This window comes from Cetorhinus maximus, chromosome 19 (genome assembly GCF_964194155.1).
Source record: "Cetorhinus maximus chromosome 19, sCetMax3.hap1.1, whole genome shotgun sequence".
NCBI lineage: Eukaryota > Metazoa > Chordata > Chondrichthyes > Lamniformes > Cetorhinidae > Cetorhinus > Cetorhinus maximus.
In genome coordinates, this window is record NC_135897.1 from 68,183,531 (window position 1) to 68,205,514 (window position 21,984).

A 21,984-nucleotide genomic window follows, 5' to 3' on the forward strand; every position below is an offset into this window, starting at 1 on the left:
TCAGAGGGCAGTTAAGAGTCAGCCACATTTCTGTGGGCCTGGAGTCACATGTAGGCCAGACCAGGTAAGGATGGCAGATTTCCTTCCCTAAAGGACATTAGTGAACTAGATGGTTGCAACAATTGACAATGGTTTCATGGTCATCATTAGACTTTTAATTCCAGAATTTTATTGAATTTAAATTTCACTATTTGCCGTGGTGGGATTTAAACCGAGGTTCCCAGAGCATTACCCTAGGTCTCTGGAATATTAGTCCAGTCACAATACCGCTATGCTACCACCTCCCCAAACGATGGCCAAATAATTTGTTTTGATGATGTAAATTGAGGGACAAAAATTGGCCAGGACACCAGACATAAAACCTCTGCTCTTTTTCAAAATAATGCCGTGCTACCTTTTACCTTCACATGAGCGAGCAGACAGGGCCTTGATTTAATGTCTTATCTGAAAGACAGCACCTCCGACAGTTCAGCACTCCCTCTGTTCTGCACTGGAGTGTCAACCTTGATTTAGTGCTCAAGTACTGGAGTGGAACTTGAACCTTCTGACAAACTGAGCGATTACTAAATCTAGAAGCAATGTTCTATCTTATGCTGTTGAAATTAGTAATGTATATTTCCAACATTTATATGGCTGCATTACTCTGGGGTTGGATTTTTGTCATCAGTTCGGGAACTGCAAGTCCAGCCATTTCCCGATGTTCAGGTTCCGACTTCTAAATGCCAGCCCGTACATCTGGTATTTTGGTTTCTGGGAATTGGGTGTGGGCTGGAGTCATGTCCACTGCTTCCTGAGGAAGCAACGGAGGTGGGCAGGTGGTGAGGCCAGTACGTTAGAAAGCCTGCCTACATTTACTGAGACATCACCCCTTTTTTCTCATTTATATTAATGCGGGTATCGCTGGCTGGACCAGCATTTATTGCACATCCTTAATTGCCCTTGAGAAGATGGTGTTGAGCTGCCTTCTTCAACCGCTGCAGTCGATGGGCAGAATTTTACATCCGGCGGGTCAGCACGGGATCGACCCAATCGAGCGTAAAATAGTGCGCGATGATGTCGGGTGAATGTCCCGACACCATCGTGCATTCCTGTGATATTTCAGTCAGCGGGCATGCACGAGAGTTGGTAGCGCGCACACTGACGATTAAGAGGCCTGTTAAGGCCATTAAAGTATTAATTGAGAGAGATTTTTCACTGCCCGCCCAACCTTACAGTTGGCAGGTAGGCGAATCGGCCAGAGGGCCTTTGCATTTTTGAGGAAACCTCATCTGCACGCAGGATGAGGTTTCCGACATTAATTTGAAAAAAATATGTTTTGACATTATTTTCATTATGTTTGTGTTCATGTGAGTGTGCCCTATGTGGGGACCTTTTTTTCAGATTTTTAAAATCTTTATTTTTGGTTTTAAAATTCTTCAGCTCTCTGAGGCCGCTCTCCACCTTCAGGGAGCTTTCAGTGCACGCACCCCCACGCCTGTGCTGTCGTCAGCGCTCGCCTTGTTCCCGCCCCCACTCCGGCAGCGCTGAACCTTTCAGCACACATTTCATGCTGGCTGGCCGTTAATTGGTCGGGGGCCGATCACGGGCGAGGACCCTTTCCCAGCCGCACGAGGGCCTGCCCGCCGTGCCCGCCCGAGAACCCGAAAATCCTGCCCCATGTGGTGTAGGTACACCCGCAGTGCTGTTAGGAAGGGAGTTCCAGGATTTTGACCCAGCGACAGTGAAGGAACGGCGATATATTTCCAAGTCAAGATGGTGCGTGGCTTGGAGGGGAACTGCTGCCCTTGTCCTCCTCGATGGTAGAGGTCACGGGTTTGGAAGGTGCTATCAAAGGAGCCTTGGTGAGTTGCTGCAGTGCAACTTGTAGATGGTACATGCTGTTGTTACTGTGCATTGGTGGTGGAGGGAGTGAATGTTGAGTGTGGTGGACAGGCTGTCGAGCAAGTGGGTTGCTCTCCCCTTGATGGTGTTGCGTTTCTTGATTTCAGTTCACTTCATGGTTGTTAGGCTGCTAACCCTCTCATCTCACCCACTCACCCACCCTCCATGCCTCCTCATATCTCCTATGGCCCCTCCATGCCCCCATGCATCCTCCATATCCACTCACCCAGTATCCACTAAGTACAGGACCAATGAGCCATATATAACACAAAGAAGTCTTTGAAATGCTCATGAATTTGTTAAAAAACACAATCAGGCATTCAACATTCCCTCTGAAGAAACCTTTAATCTTATCCACATAAACACATAGGCTTTGAAAAATCACTTCAAATGGACAGCAGGGTTATAGTATGAGGAGAGATCGGGACAGGCCTGTATTTACTGGAGTTTAGAAGAAAGAGAGGGGATCTCATTGAAACATAAAATTCTGACGGGGTGGATAGACTGGATGCAGGGATGATGTTTCCTCTGCTGGGGGGGGTCTAGGACAAAAATTGCTAGAAACCCAGTAAAATAGTCAGAAGTGTTTCTCTTTTGTGCTGTTTATAATGAATTGTAGGTACTTTAGTTTGGAATTAATTTACAATTTCACTGGCAATAGAAGGGAAATCATTCTGCTCTGTTTAGAAGTTGACTGACACACAGTGAACAAAATACATCCTCCTCATTCTCATTCGACTTTATTCTAAATCAGCACTGATATTCCTGACCAGGCACCCTCTGATGCTGACATTAGAGTCTAACATTTCTGAGTACATGTCGACATCAAGAAACCTTACCTGCCACCAGCAGAAATCACAAAATCACAGGCATCTTGTATTAGTGCTAATTCTGGCCCACATGTAAACCTACCTTCCTGGCCCTCAATCCAAGTCCTGGCAGGGTTGATCTGATGGAGAAGCCATCACTGCCCCCAATTATTCAGGCCTCAGATTAAAATCGCAAATCGGACCATTATGAAGTCATTGAAGCCTGACCCGAATATTAAAAGAGGCCCCTCCAGCATAGGGCAGGTTTCACTTCCATCTGCACTATAAAATTATATTCAGTCAGATGGAAAGGAGTAGATAAGTTCCCAGCTCCATTTTAACTCTTCCCATCCCACTTCACTTCTGTTTAGTTTCTGTCAGGCAAGGGTAAAACCAACATATGCTCAGAAAATGTACTCCAGTGTCCAAAGGGGATTTTTCTATTTCTTCTTCAGCACTTGCATGACCCCAAACTTTACAAACAAGATTTTTTAAAAAGCAATAGAGTGCATATGACTGCATTTGCAAAGATTTGCTATCTATCAGTGGGTAAGTACAAGTAGTGAAATTATTTTTCTTTTACAGGTTCAGTGGAACATCAATGATAACGATGAAATAATTCTCATGGTTGATGGAAACATTGTAAACGTCACAGGTTAGAGTGAATAGTTGAACTTTGACTTCATTCATTACTGTCTGCAGCAGCCACAAGCCAAATGCATAAACGTCTAAGGAATCTACAGTGGTAATAAGAAAAATCAAAGATATTTCGTGGAATTTATGGGGGAGAGACTCAATTTTGGTGCAGAATGGGCATGAAGTTGGTGACATGCCAACTCTCCAATTGGGAGGCACAGACTTCTTTCAGGTTTAGGCCTCATTCAAACATTTTCGCCAGGCTGGTTTCTCAATTTAGAAAATCACCACTTTGTTGTTTGTTGTTGGAAAGGGGTGTTGGGGGGGGTGTGCTGAGAATGGGCAAAACAGAAGAATATTATAGGAGCCCAAGGGGCACCCATCCTCCTGGCCCCACAAAAATAAGTGATGATATCCCCACAAAAGCTGTATTTTGGGAGCGGCTTCCAGCATTCCACTTAAGGACCATCCAGCTTCACCTCTCAGCACAGAGAAAGGTGAAACTGAAATGTGCTGTGCATGCCCCACCCATTTTTCTGTGAAAGTTGTAAGCAGGGCCCTAAAATAAGGGTAGGACCCTGATCTGCATATCTAATTAGCCTCCTGGATGGTTTGAGCCAAAGACCTGGGAATCCATTTAATGATCTATCTGAAATATGATTCAGGCAGGCAAATGGGTGTATAAGATCGCTGATCGGCAGTTTTTTTAGTTGAGAAACAGGAATCCGGTATTCAGACCCTTGCTCAATTTCACTGTTGAAGCTGAAAAGTTCAAAAAAGCTAATAAGAGTTTTGTTTGCTGATAATCTCGGCTTGTTATATCACAGTTCATCATCTATCCACTGCATTTATTGATATCTAGATTTTCTATATTGGCATATGAATGATATCATTGTTTTAATTTACAAAGTTCCCACATTGGTATGAATAGAACTGTGCATCCAATCATTCAATGTTGATGAATGTGTGTATCAGTTTTTAGTTATTGTTAATTAAAGGCATCCTAGACTCAATTTATAACTATCTCTATTCACAGAAATACATGATTATCAATTTTTTATAGTCTACAGAGCTGTTGATCTGCAACAGGATTTGATCTTAATATATTGATTACAGTATTAATTGATAATTTTCCATTGTCCTTTTTTTAACATTGCTTTGTTTTAATGTGGGACTTGATTCAAAAAAATGTATTTCTTATGAATGTTAGATTTATTGAGAAAACTGTAAATTACTTGAACTGGCAATATAGGAGATAAAACATTAATTAAATTAGATTTTTGTAATCATTCTTCTTTACAGAAAATTCTACCTTTATAAATCAAGTGACCTTACAAAAGACAAGCAACAATGAAACAGTGGCTACTTTTGAAGGTGGAACATCTGTCACTGTCTCAGGAACAAAGGGGACTTTGGCTTTCACTACTTCATTAGATAATTCTTTAAAAAATAAAACAGAAGGTCTCTTGGGTGAGTGATGACACCACTTTCAAAATGTGTCCTTATTACAACTTAACAATTTTACACTTTGTACAATTGTTACACGTTTTAATTCAAATACAGGAGCATTGTAATTTGAATACTGGAAATCTGAAATAAAAAGAGATGTTAGGTGTGCTCAGCAGGTCTGGCAGCATCTGTGGAGAGAGACAGATTGAGCCCAATTTTAACTCTGTGCAAGTGGATGGGTTTTGAGTGAGTTAAAATCTCACCCATTCACTCAAGGCCCATTAACGGTGTTTCTCTTTCCACAAACCTGCCAGACCTGCTAAGTATTTCCAACATTTTTTGTTCTTCAAAGATTCAAGGAAATTCACTTGTAATGTAGGTTAGATTGTCTGTCAGTTATTAGGAAGGAGCAGGAACCCTTTCCCAGCTAACAGGAAATACGATACATATTTAATGACTAAGCAAAGGACAGTAACAGTGGATCTTCCAGCCCCACCACTGTATAAGCAACAAACACAAGCAGTAATTTTAAATTTCAGCAATGGTTTAAACTGGGCAATATCAGTTCGACTGCCTTTTAGACGCCCTACTTGAAATTGGCCAGTGTGTATAACAGGTGGTTGACCCAACATTATCACTGAAAGCTAAAGTTGCCCCATGGTAGGTAATTTGAACTTCTATCTCTGGGCAAAAGAAATAGGCAATAGTGAATCGGACACTCATTTTACACACAGCCAATTTTTAAAACGGGGGTGGGGGGGCAACTCGCTATAACTCATTTTTTCATCTGCCACTGAAATGACCCCCACTGAATTTTCACCAGGTGGCTCAACAGGTAATCTCACCTGTAATGGCATGTAATGTGGTCCTTTAAGGAGAAAGATAATTTATTGTGCGGACTAGTTTAGGTTGACGAAACTACAGTTTAGCAACTCGGTTAATTCGCTCAATTAAACAACTCACACAGACTAAGGCAGAAATTTTCTCATAATTGATAACAAATCTACACATCTTAATATGGCACATGAACAATGATATGCCATACAAATATTTACAATGACATGTGGACTCATAAATCATAAGTTCAGCTTGCAAACTTGATTTATTACTTATTATTATTGATTTAAGAAAGCTCTTTGTAAAATCATTTTATTATCAATTGATGTTGTGAAATAACTGTTTAGCATGTTTGAAATAGAACTGAACAATCCAGATATTTCAACAGAGAGTGAAGACTAGGCTCAATCATGGCTTTGCTTTAGTCTTTCAGATTAGACTCAAGTGGCTGTAAAAGATCCCGCTTAAGTAGAGCATGAAAGTTCTCCCTGGTGCCCTGGCCAATATTTTTTCCCCAGCCAACATCACTAAAAATGGTTTATCTGCTTATTATCACTTTGCTGTGTGCAAATTGGCAGTGATTCTCCTACATATGATGTTGTGACTATACGTCAGAAGTGCTTAATTAGCGGTAAAGTTCTTTGGAACGTCCTGAGGTCACGAAAGGTTCTACATAAGTGTAAGCTCTTTCTTTATTTTAGTGCCTGAGCTAAAGCTCTGGATGAGTTAGAGCTGAGATGCATCAGTTTTGAAATTCCACATCAAGGTTACCTCCAGTGTTGCTTTACTTTTTCCATATGTTTATCTGTTGTCGTTTTAAGTGATAATATGAGTGAATAATTATAACAATCCAGAAACAGAAAAAGGTGTAGGAATTAGTACTAGCTTTCCACGTAATACAACATTATTTTCCATTTCTACATCTAGGTGTCTGGAATGATGATAAAATAGATGATTTTAAAGCCGCCAATGGAACGTACCTTGACTTTGATGGAACAAATTTGCCCAAAGAAGCTCAGATATTCTTTGATTTTGGCCTGACATGTAAGCACAGCTTTCACATTTTTCAAAACCTTATTGCTAGGTGATAAGTAATGAATAATATGGATGACTGATTCAGCATCTAACTAATTATATGACAATGACAATATTATTCTTATTACATTTATCTTTGTGTGTGTTTTTAGGGAAAACAACTGTGAACAACAGTGTATTCACATATAACACAACCCCAGGAGAGTCTTGGTACACCTATAACAACAATACTTTTGTACCTAAGTTTTATGATGAGCTTTTGCTAACCACTGAAAAAGAGAAAATCGACAAAGCTAATGAAACTTGCCAAGGAAACGATGACTGCATTTTTGATGTTTTAAGTACAGATGATTTTTCTTTTGGAGCAGCAACATTAAAAAGTCTGACAACATTCGCAGCACAGAACAGCACAATGAGTATGTATGCATGCCTGTTAAATAATTAAAGTATTGTTGACACATAGTCATTCACAATATTTGATAGAACAGTGGTTCTCAGACATTTTTGGTTGAAGGACCCCTTTTCAAATGGATGAATATTCACAGACCTTCCTATCTAAGTATTGTGGAGTAGACCATCAGTGTTCTTAAGCAATGGTTCTGTTACCTGGACCATCAATGGGGAGCCTCACAGTACTCAACGGAGCATGTATTATCATTCATGAAATAAAAACAGGAAGTGCTGGAAATACTCACAGGTCTGAAAGCATTTCTGGAGATAGAATCGTTTTGAGTTGAGTATGAGTCTTCGGAACTAAAGGAAGGTAGAAATGTGAAAGCAAAATACTGCGGATGCTGGAAATCTGAAATAAAAACAGAAAATGCTGGAAAACTTCAGCAGGCCTGACAGCTTCTGTGGAGAGAGAAATAGAGTTAATGTTTCGAGACCGTATGACTCTTCTTCAGAGCAAGGTAGAAATGTGATGGGTTTTATGTCATTGAAAGGGAGCTGAGGGAGGAAGAACAAAAGGAAAGGTCTGGGATAGGGCAGGCGGTGGGATAGATTAAATGACAAAGATGTCATGCAACAAAAGGTAAAGGGAGTGGTAACAGTTATAGTAAAGAAATAAAGCATTTGTCCAGAGTGAGTGCGAATGGCACAATAATGAACAGCTCTGTCCAAAAGCAAAAACATGAAAAACAAGATTAAGACTAGCACATGGCAGAAAAAAAACAGAATCAAAATGGTGGGCAGAATTCATGGTCTGAAATTGTTGAACTCAACGTTGAGACCAAAAGGCTGTAAAGTGATTAATCAGATGAGGTGCTGTTCCTCGAGCTTGCATTGAGCTTCACTGGAACATGGCAGCAGGCTGAGGACAGAAACATGAGTGTGAGAGCAAGGTTGTTAATTAAAATGGCATGCAAATGGAAGCTCTAAGAATTGAGCAGAGGTGTTCCGCAAAGCGATCACCCAAGCTGCACCCCCCCAGTGTAGAGGAGGCTGCATTGTGAGCAGCGAATACAGTAGACTAAATTGAAAGAAGTACAAGTAAATTGCTGCTTCACTTGCAAGTGTTTGGGGCCATAATTTGGTGAGGAGATAACAGGGCAGGAGTTACACCTCCTGCGATTACATGGGAAGGTGCTGTGGCCTCATCATTGAGGTTACGGAAGATGGTAGTTTGTTGTGGTCTGTCACATCCTCCATAACCTCACTATTATGAGGTCACAGCCATTCCTATCAGGCATATGGAGGCCAACTTAGGAGGAGGAGAGGAAGAAGCAGAGGAGGAGGAGTCAGGGGACAGATATCCAGGATCTAGGTGCCCCAGATGGGTTGTCTTTGAGTGCCTACTCAGAGATCATTTCCCTTAGGATGTCATCCCTTCACCACCATGGCTCCATATTCCCCGCATTCCTATCCATCTCCGATGTTCTACTGGAGCATCCGCTAGGCCAAAATCCTACAATTGAAGATCATTTAGATCATAACATAACATATTATCTTTATCCAACAACACAAAAATTATACAAGTCAAACTGGACTATTCACAATTGTGCATTGCCATGTTGCCTGCCTGTCCTAATGCTCTTGTGCATAGCTACCTTAGTGGCTGCAGTTTGGCTGATGGAAGGTTGCTGACTTTCACTGGAGAGCTTCCAGATGGCTTTGCAGGATGACCACGACTAGCTCTTTGGACTACACATCTCAGCCTGGGCAACAGCAGTCTTGGCTGATTGAGAGGCATTAGCCAGGGCACTGGCAGAGTGGCAGTAGTTTAATTAACCACCTCATGAATGTTGTCATCTTGAGAGAGGACAGCAGGTTCATATGCACTGTGCCATTGTCACCCCATGGGGCGGCATTTCAGCAATCCTAGTAACCTGTTGGAGAACAGATTGCTGGACTACTTTGAAAGCCCCTTTGAACATTGAGATCAATAGCCATGATGGCAGCAACCAAAGTGGCAGCAACCATGGACTTCATGGCCTCAGTATGACCTTTCACTATAAAACCAAGATTGGATGGCTGTGCTGTCATGGAAGCTGAGACAACAGCCACCAAATGCTGCACCATAGCTGGGTCCACAAGTGTTTTCACAGAGTTAACCACCTCTTTCATGATGGAAGGATTGGGTTCCAAGCTCTGCACAATGCCCTGTGCTACTTTGGAGCTGGATTACACTATATTCCTTGACAGTGACAAGAAGCTGTCGGGCAGACCTGCTAATGCAGCAAGCATGTCAGTGTGAATGCTCATGTGACTCAAGTGACAGATTTTCTTCCTCAGTGGTGTGGTGATGCTTTCACCATTCCTTCCAAGGTTGCTGCGGATGGACCTCTGAAAGCAGAAAAACAGAAGTGGAGGGTTAGGGTGAGAAAGGGGAGTGAGATGGAAAGCAAGAGGTCCATAGTTGTATCAACAAACTGCCATTGAGAGCCGGAACACATGTTAACCTAGCACATTGCTGGAATCTCTGTTCAGTGTTCAGTGAGATAACAGCACAGGAATTTGGAGGGAGCACAAAGTTTGTGTGCTGTCAGTCTCCATGGGACCAGACACGGGCAGATCACAAATTGCAATGTCTGCATCCAAGAAAGTGAGGTGACCAATTTTTAGCTGCCCATCTTTTAGTATCTTTGAATTTCTCATGCCTGAAAAAGAACACATCATGGTGTACATTACCTTAAATTTTTTTGCAAATTAAATGTGACTTCACACTGAAAGCTCTCAATAACATTACTGTAACGTTCACAGATAATTTCCCACCTAACATCACTGGAGATTCAACTATTCAAACTCGCCTTGATGAACCGACATTCGTTCTTTTTACTGCAACTGATAAAAATAATGACAAGGTGACATTTTCAGTGGTGACTGATTCTCCAGATATCACAATGACAGGTAAGGTTGGACTACCAATGGTTTTTTTCAGGTGCATTTATGGTTCTAGTCAATTACTATTTTGGCATTCAATCTAGACCAAAACTGATATTTTGAATATGCATTGGTGTTTTACTAGGCACATTAGTAGCAAGGAGTAGATAAGAAAGGATAGAAGAAAGCAAATTTGCAGTGAGAAAAGATAAATGGAATCATGGAAAGATAAATGCTTTGTCTCAGTTTTCAAAAGAGTTGGATACTGAAATTGTTGAACTGCCAGAGATGGCTGTAGAATATTTACTATTCAAAGTGAAATATTATTACATAAATTATGCAAACTATTGATAGATGAAACACCAGCTCCTAATTTACCCATTGTTCTCCATATACATTTTTTTATGAAGTAACGGCCGTTCTCCCTAAAATTCAAATTCCTTCTGCAAAGATAAAGAATTTTCTGAACTAATATGTTTATTTAAGTACCGGGGTTGACAAAATATTGTGGTTGGCTGTTAGCCATTGACTTGGGCTTCAATATAGTCACAGTATAAAAGAGATGAGAAACAGAGGCAGTCCGATTTGATCTACAAGCACAAACATTATGATTATGCATTCAGCTACTTTCTTTTCTTTAGTTTATTTGATTATTATAATTGTATTATGAATCATGGTGTTTGCTGGAACCATTAGAATGGCAATAGATATCTAACAATCATTATCACTAAATAGATTATTTTGCCATCAATTTCATTGCTGTTTGCGGGACCTGGCTTGGCAAAATTGGTTGCCGCATTTCCCTGTTATAACAGTGAATTTGAAATTACTTAATTGGCTGTAAAATGATTTGGGATTTCCTGAGGTCATGAAAGACACCATATAAATGCAGTTTTTATTTTTGTTTGTGTCAATCCAGGACATAAGGTATAATATCAGTTTATTATGTATAGAGCACAGCTGATGGTATGACTTATTTGAAATTACTTTGAAATTTCAGACCTTAATTCCATCAAGTAATAATGTCTACTTCCATTCCTTATATAATCTTCCTGTTTAGCATGGAGATGCTACTAATTGTATGATCATAAATGTGTTAATAAAAAAAAGTTAGCTGATGACTCCATGTTCTGTGACAGCATTGACAGGAAGAGGTTAACTCATTAATTATATAGCCTATATATAGGCTAATTTAGAATGGGGAGGTGGCAGTGTAGATGTTAATATACACTGAACTAATCGATGTTAAAAATGGCTTGATGAGCCAAAATCATGCTTCTGGTATCTCCCTAGATGGAGAATGGTGAATTTTCAGACTGTTCTTTGATGTGAATTAAATGTGAAGAGTTTAAAAATGGTATCTGGTATCCTTCAGTTAATATCCATTACAAGACAAATTGATCTATTGATTCTGGTATTCTTATATTCTTCAGATTATTTTGTTTTGGGGGGAATTGACATTTTGTAATTTCGATAGATAAAGATATCTAGATATGAATGCACAGCATTTCTGAAAACCATGTATGAATTCTTTCTTTTATGCCTGTAGAAAATGGAAACTTTTCTTGGAATCCAACAAGTGCCACTCCTGTGTTTGCCATAGTACAAGCTAATGATTCCAAGGCTGTTTCTGTGTTAGGGCTGACACTTATATTGTGCAACTGCAGCATCAATTCAACCTGTAATTATTCCAGATCAATTTTAAGCATTGAAAAAAACAATACTGTCTTTAAGGTAAGTTAACTCTAAAGCATTTCTTATTTCATATTTTAGTTACGTGATTAGAACACACAGTTGCTAAGAGAGTAAATAAATTCATTGGGAAGTTCAAAAGTATCTACAGTTTTGCTAGTCTATCTTCAAATGTATTTGAAAATCTAGTGATAGGGTGGGAAGGGACAGGGAGTAGAGATATAATGATCAGAACAGAACAAAAAATTCTCCACCTAAATCATATATCAATCTAAATCCTGTATGTTCAAAATTTAGGTCCCAGCATGTAACTGTACACCTGCTTATGTGGGTGATTACTGCACTGAAGATTTTGATGCTTGTCAAGACAACCAATGTTTCCTGAATGACACTTGCAAAGACCAACCTGCACCACTGGAGAGCTATGAGTGCGATCCATGTCCAGAAAATTTAAAGGGAGACGGACGAAAGTGTTTTGGTGAGGAACATTTCTCTTTCTTTCTTGTGTACTTGAAATACGTACACAACAATAATCAATTAAAAATTGGGAATAACAGAGATAATGATCCTTCGACAGAAAGCATTATTGAGATTCTATTGACATACATGGAGCATGCATGCTAGTTCTTTACCTCATGGAACGTCCTAAGTATTCTATCCTTGAATGTAGTACTCATGTTCATAGAATTTATGGAATATAAGGGGTCAGATTTTCATGTCGGAGGTGGAAAGTCAGAGACGGGACTAATGCCATCTTTGTGATCCTGCTGCTGTCTTGAGACTGCTAGCAGGCAGGATCATTCCAGGGTCCAGGCCTTTAGTAGCCTAGAGCTGGGCCTGCCTCTTAAGGCAGCAGGCCAAAGGCAGAAGTGGAAATGGGCCTGGTCCAAAACCGGCAGATTAGAAGGCCCGCCTTCCTTCCCAAACCACCTTAATCCGGTGCTTCCAAGGCAATCAGTAGCTTGACATTTACAATTGAATCATCTGACCACTTCAGCCTCCCCTCACCCCCTTCATCCGCCTCACCCGCTATCCAGATTATGAACAGAATTCACAAGCTCCATTATAACAGTTGGAAGCCATTGACTAGCCCATAAAACTGTCCGCATAAACAGAATATTCAAAGTGGCTGTATAAACAATGTGAAACACTTGTGAAATAATTAGAGTTGGATTCCAGCCAAAAGCTCATAAAATTCCCTGAGTAAACAAACAGATTTCAGAACAAATGCCTAGATTGAATACATAAAAACAATAGGAAAAGATACAACATTTGTACTTGGTTATCACCCAGGCTACCTTTTCAATAGTTTGAAATTAATTCTACCTTTTTATCCATTAGATTGAATTATTTTTGAAATCAACTGATGACTTCTCTACATTTACAATGTCGATCTTTTAGTTGACATCTTGCCAGTTCACAATAGTAACAATCTAGCAAACACATTGTTTAAGGGATAGTTACATCTTCCACACACAACACTGTCACAACTCACCTTAATGAACATATACAACTCATGTTACAGCATTTAATGATGAACCGTAAAGGAGGCAAAACTATTTTACTTACCTTTCAACCTCTTCCCATCTCCAATCCATTGTTTCTGCCTGTACTCAACAACTGCTAGATTTCAGCCGCTCCATGAAAATTTATTAAAAAAACTTACCGGGCCGGCTTTCAATGAGCCCATTGTCAGTTTCATTCTTCATAGGAGCAAGCATGTTCCAAGATCCACTCTCTGCGCACCCTTGCAAAAATGGCTGAGGGTGGGAACGAGGCGGGACCTCTGGCTGGTTCACTTAGGGGCCATATTTTTTTGGTCCCAGGTCTATGAAAATCCAGCTCAAGATATTTACTCAAGGTATCCTAATTCAAGTAGTATTAATATTACAGCTAGAACTTACGGTGTCCATTTAAAGCTAAGAAAGTATTTTACAGAGCACCATATTCCTCACACACTTCCATCCCTCCCCAATTAAAAAAGCAGTTGGGGTCCAGCCCACCAAAAAGCTGGCTGTCTGACAGCCTTTCTAGGCTTAGAGGGGTTTTAATTGGCTCAGGGTGAGACTTTGGCACCCATCTGATTGGCTGGCAGCTCAATAGTGCCAGCAGCACCAGGTTTAAGTGGTGGCCACTGCGGGAACACAGCCAGTCCCAAGCAAGAGAAGATTATGCAGCCGGACTTCATGGTAGGTCAAGGATATTGGTAGGGGCCAGACTGGCAGACAGCAGCCAGTCTGAGAGGCTGGGGAGAAAGGTTAAAGTGGTGGGGGCAGGAATATGACCTTGGGAGGAGTGTGTCCAATGGACACAGGGGACTCTGAAAGGAGGGCCCGCCCTCTTGCCTGACACCAGCATGTGCAGTAAAAGCAGCCGGTCTACCAACCTGGCATGGACCTCCCCCTAACATGGGCAAAGTAGCAGCGGAGGTGGAATGAGGCACTTGAGTCGCTATTGGTTGGCCACTTAAAGGCCTCACTAGGCCCAAGGGCAGGCTGGCCATCCAAAACCACTGCCGCTCTTGTAAGATGGGAGACAGATCGGGGGCAGGTAGGAAGCCAGCAGGCCATGCGCTGAACTTTACGAGTCCCCCACCCCACCTTCAAACATGCCAGGAGGTGGGGAGTAAAGTCCAGCCAATGGTCTTCATTAAAAACTCAAAATTTTATTTTATTTTCATTTGTCTATTGGTATAATTATTTCATACAGTTGAATACACTGCAGTTCATAAGGTTTTGTTGCTTTTTGCTTCTATTCTCTTTATTTCAGTTTATTTTAGTTCAGCATTTGAATTTATAACCAGAGCAAGCAATGTTCTGTTCTCAATGAACTATTCCAAATCCATAAAATTAATTTGATCACAAGTTGAGCAAATGATCTGCAAAAGTAATTTTCTAAGATTTTCAAAATTCATTGAGATTTGTTGAATACTGCGACACAATACAAATTACAGTGTAGGAGTTATTATTAAATGTATAGGAAATGTATTTAAAGCACCTTGCATGTATCAAAATGGAATCAGAAATTATTTTAGAAGAAATCAGTTATTACATAGCATAGCATTACTTGTTTATTAATTCCTCAATGATATTCATTCTCACCTTTTGATAGATCAGCTCATTCAAAATTTAAGTGACACAGTTAAGTAAATGTATGTCTCCTGAGAAAGGTCCATCATATTGCATAGAAATGTTGATGCCGACCAAGGGATTGGCCCATTGGGCCCATCGAATCTGCACCTGCTCTCTTAAGTAGAGTTTCTCATTTCTCCTCTTTTTGTTCTCCACCAAGTAGTGTCCTCTATTTTATCCTCTTCCAGAATTGATCTCCTCCCATTCAGCAAGGTTCCTTTTTTCTCTAAAGAGACTACCAGCCAGGACTCTCTGCCTACTTCCTGCCCAGGGAAGCAAACACAAGAAAATCAATGTTTCGAGTCCGTATGACCCTTCTCCAGAGCAGTTAACTGTTTCTCTCTCTCTCTCTCCAGAGATGCTGCTGGACCTGCTGAGTTTTTCCAGCATTTTCTGTTTTTTTTTTCAGATTTCCAGCATCCGCAGTATTTTGCTTTTATACAAGAAAACCAACCCTTGAAATATGTCATCAATTTTACTTTTGGGGTATACAGAATTAGCGGGTGAGGAATTGTCATAGTAGCTGCTATTTTAGTGGAACTTCATGAGGGAGGAAAATTAAAATGACGAGAAGTGTTTTACTTAATAGGATTAATACATAATAATGGTAGGCAATCATCAACTTAGTTGCAAAGAAAATGTCTGACTTTTCAACAACTAATTTGCATATTTTTGTTTGGCATTCTAGACATAGATGAGTGCCAGGATAAAACGGACTCTTGTGAACAGATCTGCACAAATGTTTTTGGAGGGTTTAACTGTAGCTGTAACAAGGGTTACACAGTAAACACATCAAACAGCTCCCTGTGCACTGGTAAGGTACCAACGTTTATTATCTGACTAAAATATGTTTTGTGGAAGAGATGAACAGGCAAGGCAAAAAAAAATGCTTCTATGTTATTTAAGCACCCTGAAATACATATTGTTCAATTTTACAATGTTGGATCAGTTTTATTCAAATTACACTGTAGCTCTTACTTCCAGAGGTTGCTATTGATAAATTTGGTTGATTATTTGATTGAGACATGGAGCCATTATTTTGCTCTTAATCATGATAATGTGTAGCCCAATGAACTCAATACATGAACCATTTCAGCAAATAGCCAGGGACAAGAAAATTGCACCTATGGTACATTGCCTGTTAGGCATTACCAACAGACACATAACAGAGAAAAATCTGCCCTTCCCTCTGCTTGCTTTTTGCAACAAAATCAGATTATTTTGCTTGCATTTATGATTTTATTACAATTAATGAACAGAGAATTCAAGGTTCTGAGGGGGCTTGGCAGGGTAGATGTTGAGAAGATGTTTCCGGTCATGGGGAATCTCAAACTAGGGGACATAGTTACAGAATAAGGGGACACTCGTTTAAAGCTGAGATGTGAAGGAATTTCTCCTCTCAGAGGGTATTGAATGTCTGGAATTCTCTACCTCAGAGAGTTGTGGAGGCTAGATCATTGGAAGTCTTTGAAGAGGAGGTAGATAGATTTTTGAAATATCGGGGAGTTGAGAGCTATGAGGAGCTGGCAGGAAAGAGGAGTTGAGGCCTGGAGCCGATCAGCCATGATCTTAATGAATGGCGGGGCAGGCTTGAGGGTCTGAATGGCCAACGCCTGCTCCTATTTCCTATGTTCTAGAAATTCTTCAGCCATAGTTGAAATCAGGGTTTTGGACTCAAAGGTAATGGGTGTCAATTGGCTAATTAATGAGCGTAATTGACATACCGCTGCTGCCAACCAAAATCCTGTGTCATCCCCTTTCACCCTCTGACTTAATCAAGGGGGAGGTTTTGCTGCCACCAGGAGACTGATGCAGGACCTCTCCTGCAATTAAGTGGGCCCGGCCACCATGTTTGCTGATGGGTTGCATTAAATCTATCCCTTCTTTCTTCTCCTCCAGAGAGCAAATCAATATATTGTACCAACAAGCTCTCCTGATACAACTGTGAAGCAAGTATTATATTCCATTAAAATTGAAAGGAGTGTCTTTTAAATCCTGCATGTGAAAATACCATAGGCAAAAATGGAAACCTTATCCTATATATCTCACTCCCAATAATGCATTTTAAAGAGGACCAGGAGGCTATGAAAGTGAACATTGACTGATAGTCATTATTTCAATCCTTTTTCAGACATTGATGAATGCAGTAATACTTCCACGTGTCCCCAAAATGCAGTCTGTATCAATTCAATAGGGAACTACTCATGTACATGCAAGTCTGGATATGAAGGAGAGCCATACAGGTTCTGCATTGGTATGATTTTTTTTATTTCACTATTTTGTATGTAAGCAATAAAACTTAATTGAATATTTAAAAATTAATTCACAAGTATAGTAACATTAAAATAAAATGCATGTTAAATTTGTTTCCACCACCTTTTGTCACACCGTTGCCAACGGCATAAAATTCTGTCAATTGGAAGCACAAAATATTCCCATTGTACTTTTGAGACACAACCTATTCCCTCTTAAATAGACAGAGGGGTATATATCATTGCTTGAACTCTTGTAATGCAAATATTCTTACTCTTAAAGTTATGTTATACTAATCATAGTAGGCACAGATCAAAACTTCTTAAATTATTGAAAGGCAATTAGGGCCCAACAGTCTTGTGAGCAATGTTATAGTTCATACAATAAAAGGGGCAATAGCAACATTGATATGGAATTGGCTGAGTGACAGGTATCGGAGAGTTGTGATTAATGCATGTTTCTGAGCTGGAGGAAGGTTTGCAGTGGAGTTCCCCAGGGGTCAGTATAGGGACCCTTGCTTTTCCTAGTATGTATTAATGACCTAGACCTTGGTGCGTAGGGCATAATTTCGAAGTTTGTGGATGATACGAAACTCGGAAACATTATGAATCGTGAAGAGGAGAGTGCAAAACTTCAAAAGGACATAGACAAGTTGGTGGAACAGGTAGACAGGTGACAGACAAAGTTTAATGTGGAGAAATGTTAAGTGATTCGTTTTTGTAGGAAGAACATGGAGAGACAGATTAAAGTAAAGGACAAAAATTAAAGAAGGCACAGGAGCAGAGGGACCTGGATATATATGTGCAAACGTCATTGAAGGCAGGGCAAGTTGAGAGCACGATTAATAAATCATACAGTATCCTAGGCTTTACTCACAGGGGCAAAGAGTACAAGAGCAAGGAGGTTATGTTAAACTTGCGAAAGACACTAGTCCAGCCTCAGCTGGAGTATTGTATCCAGTTCTGGGAACCACACTTTAGGAAAGATGTGAAGGCGTTGGAGAGAGTGAAAAGAAGGTTCACGAGAATGGTTCTAGGGATGAGGAACTTCAATTATGAAGATATATTGGAGAAGTTAGGACTGTTTTCCTCGGAGAGAAGATGGCTGAGAGGAGATTTGAGAGAAGTGTTTAAAATTATGAGGGGTCTGAACAGAGTAGATAGGGAAAAAATGTTCCCACTCATGAAAGGACTGAGAATGAGAGGGCACAGCTTTAAAGAAATTGGCAAAAGAAGCAAAAGCAACATGAGAAAAGAACGTTTTCATGCAGAGAGTGGTTAAGGTCTGGAATGCACTGCCTGAGAGTGTGGTGGAGGTAGGTTCAATCAAAACATTCAAAGGCAGCTTATACTGTTATCCGAAAAGGATGAATGTACAGGGTTTTGAGGAGAAGACAGGAGAACGGCACTAAGTGAATTGCTTATTCGGAGAGCCGGTGTAGACACAATGGAGCAAGTGGCCTCCATCTGTGCTGTAACAATTGTGTGATTCTGTGGAAGCGTTCGAGTTTGTCTGTTCACATGTAAATATTTTTTTTTGCATGGTGTTAAGTCTTAATTACGGCCAAACAAGCTCCCAGGCATTGAAAATTTACTTTTTAAAGGGTGGAGTCTCATCCCTTCAGACTTTAATTGTTGCTGAAGATTTTTAAAAACTTTTTCTTTCTCTTTTATCTCTCTCTTTTAATTCCATCTTTCTTTCCCTCTTTTTATTTTCCCTCTATATATAATTTGGCATTGAATTAAATATTCTAGCTTACCCTTCCTTCTTTAGGCTCTGCGCATATCTTAGTAAGGATTCATAGTCTGATTGGTTGAGGAAAAAATGCCATTTTCTCAATTCACCCATGTTTCAGATTCACGCACTGTTTTGATTCTCGAGCAACCACAAATTGTGGCACAAAAGCCCACAGAAAATCTGTGGCAAATGTTAAGTGGAATAGAAGGCAAGCACCCTCCCTTCTCCATTGACTGCAAAATCCAGGCCAATATGTTTTTTTTTTATAATTTAGCACTATACAAACTACCATATTACATTTTGTTATTAATGTGCTTATTCTTACAGATATAGATGAATGTCTTAATACCAATTCATGCCCAGGCAGTAATTCCATCTGTACTAATACTGAGGGCTCTTTCAACTGTACATGCCTAAGTGGATATGAAAAACCCAATTGCACAGGTGAGGAATACATAAATATATAAGGCTGTGCCACTGGAAACATTGATCTTGTCACAGTGGTTGTTCACATTGTCTACCTGCTGTAAAACAAAACCACTAATTTAGTCACTTTTTGGAGGTCTAATGGCGCAGTGGACCGCATCCCTGCCTCTGAGCCAGAAGCCCTGGGTTCCACAAGTCTCATTCCAGAAAATGATGGCCAAGGAAGGTGCATTCATAACGTGGCCAAACAGGTTGAGTATCAACTTGTAAATACACTAATGGCAGGTGGTAAGGGTGGGAGAGATTCCTGGTCAGCCATGTGATGGAAAGAAATCGGAGCCTCTATCATGACTCTCCATAGATCCAGGCTACAACATGCATGTAAGTGTGTGTTGCCACAGTAACTCAGACTTCTTGGGGGACCAGTTGGCTGGACAGGCTGGTGTGGATCAGACCCTTGTTCTGGCTGGGGTGGATTCAGGACCTGCCTCCTTTCCCTACCCATGGGGATGGAGAGTGTGACGTTGTGGGTCAGACTTGCCTTTGGGCAGAGAACTAAAGAAGGAGACACTTTTTATCACGAAATACTCATACAATACATAATTTAGAACTTATGGGGTAGATTGTCTACTCCTCTCCAGAGCATAAACTGGAAATAAGGATTGGGTAGTTTCAATAAAAGGCAGTTAAAAATCATTGTGCTCTCAGTGGGATATATTATTTGCTTCCTCTTATATATATTCCATGCAAACTGCGCTCTTAGAGGTTTCTTTATCTGACTCCATCCATGTTTCACAAGATTCCATCCCCTGCTCTATATGGGGTAGAAATTATTGTTGGCAATGTCATACTAACCTCAGCTGTAATGTACCAAAGGTCTCTGCTATTTTAATTAATACACTTATCCATGTTAAGTAATGAATTAATGCATACATTAAAATAGCGCAATGTGAGTTTCACATGAGCTCACAAACATTGCAGGCAGTAATTTCATCATATCATATCTTTTAATTTCTCTATTGTTTCAATAGTCGGGAAGGGTTGGTGGGGGTGCATATTTTAACTTCTAGTGGATTTCTGATGAGAAAAGGTGGCTTTGAGTTAGATTCCCACTGTCTGCAGCAGAATGAGGTCATAATAATTTTAACCACGGGGCTTCATTAACATGCTGCTGGCTGACTTCTCACTTGGAACTTGCTACCAGCTGTAGAAATGTCAGCATTGGTACTAAGGGTTTTGGGAGTCTCATGTACAGGAGGTGGGAGGATTCTGAGTCAGGGGAGGCTTAAACTTTCTTTGTGACACCCACATTTATGCAGAATGACCACTCATACTTTCAATCCTCTTCTCACTTGACTTTATGTGACCAGAAAGCCACAGCGACTTCCCCACTAAAATTGCGAATTAAAATGGTGGGGCCGAATATTTATTTGAACTCTGGGGCAATATTTAATGCCCTCCCCTATGGTGATTCTGGTGGAAGAAGAGCATTTAATCGGACAGGAGGTAGTAGGTGGGGACCCCACCTCCACCCTAATTAAGTCAGTGGTGGGAAGGCCCAAGGATGGCTTTCCTGTCCGTCACCAGTTGAGGCCTTAATTTGACAATTAACGCTCACTTAAGGGCTTCATGCCGCCACCACTGGTAATAACCCAGCAGCGGGCTTGCCATGCAGAGAGCACAACAACCTATGCAGGGTTGCTTGCTCAGTCCCTCATTTACAGGCACAGAACCTTAACAAGTGACCCAGCATTGGAAAGGGGGTGGGGCCAACTGTGAGCCACTCCCTTGCCCTTCCTGTTGACTCCTTTTATCCCCTTTCCCCTGCAACCCCCACCCTGCAATCCCCTTTCCATCATCACTCACCAGTGACCTGGGATCCAGCAACAATTCTCGGCCTCGGGTGGGTGTCATACCGGCAGCAGCCACCACCGACCCCAGTGGCGCTGCCATTCAGTAGCTCCGTGAGCCTCTGATTGGCCAGTAGCTCCGGTGACAGTACCTCTGGAGTCCTCGATCCCAGGGAAGGCCCATCAGTGTCACTGAGAGCGACACCTAATTCAGCAGGCCTTTCCTAAAAAAGCCAACATGGGGCTCTCCGTGCTCCCCAGCTTTCAGGTGAGACCCTCCTCGCCTCCAGTAAATATTGCCCTAATCTCCATTTTTTAAAAGGGAACTGCCTGCTCAGAAGAGTCGGGTTAAATTGAAGACATCACTGGGTAAATCAGCTCCTCAGTTTTAATTGCCTACTTTCCTGACCTCATGTGGATGGATAAGGTTAAAATCAGTCCCCATGTTGCAGAGATTCCCCTATTTGTCCCTGCTCCCTGAGATTTTCACCTTCATGTATTTTCCAGGTGATCAATAGCCATGCCCAATATTTTGGAGATTATTTAATCAGACAGAAGGTGGTGAGTGGGGACATCACCTTCACCCTGATTAAGTTCGTGGCGAGAAGGCCAGTTCACCCCAAACCCCACCATCATTCAAGAATCTCCAAGGCTTCCCATTCCTTTCTATTTCATATTTTCTAATAAATGTTTGCCCTACTTCCCTCTACAGATTTCCCCTGTGCGGCAATCACCTTGGCCGTGAATTTTTTCACATTCTGTACATATGCATGAAATAACCGCTGCTGATACCTCATGCCCCTAAGAATCATCTGCGCCTCCTCTTTGCCTTCAAGGTTTCATCTGTCAATCATGTCTCTGAAGTGCTCTTCCCCTCTCTGATATTTGTACCCGTACATTTTCAATCCTTCCTAAACATCTTAAGTA

At 40.9% G+C, this 21,984-nt stretch overlaps 1 protein-coding gene across 1 annotated transcript in view; it reads left to right on the plus strand.

Moving 5' to 3' along the window:
• The window catches only part of LOC144694267 (uncharacterized), a 134,866-nt gene that overhangs the window by 95,423 nt on the left and 17,459 nt on the right, over nucleotides 1-21,984 (plus strand). Inside the window, exons 31-40 of the mRNA XM_078564609.1 lie at nucleotides 3,276-3,345; nucleotides 4,629-4,796; nucleotides 6,540-6,656; nucleotides 6,800-7,063; nucleotides 9,849-9,995; nucleotides 11,518-11,702; nucleotides 11,958-12,138; nucleotides 15,480-15,605; nucleotides 16,923-17,045; nucleotides 19,109-19,225. Coding sequence (XP_078420735.1) covers nucleotides 3,276-3,345; nucleotides 4,629-4,796; nucleotides 6,540-6,656; nucleotides 6,800-7,063; nucleotides 9,849-9,995; nucleotides 11,518-11,702; nucleotides 11,958-12,138; nucleotides 15,480-15,605; nucleotides 16,923-17,045; nucleotides 19,109-19,225 — 1,498 coding nt within the window. The remainder of the gene's footprint in view (nucleotides 1-3,275; nucleotides 3,346-4,628; nucleotides 4,797-6,539; nucleotides 6,657-6,799; nucleotides 7,064-9,848; nucleotides 9,996-11,517; nucleotides 11,703-11,957; nucleotides 12,139-15,479; nucleotides 15,606-16,922; nucleotides 17,046-19,108; nucleotides 19,226-21,984) is intronic.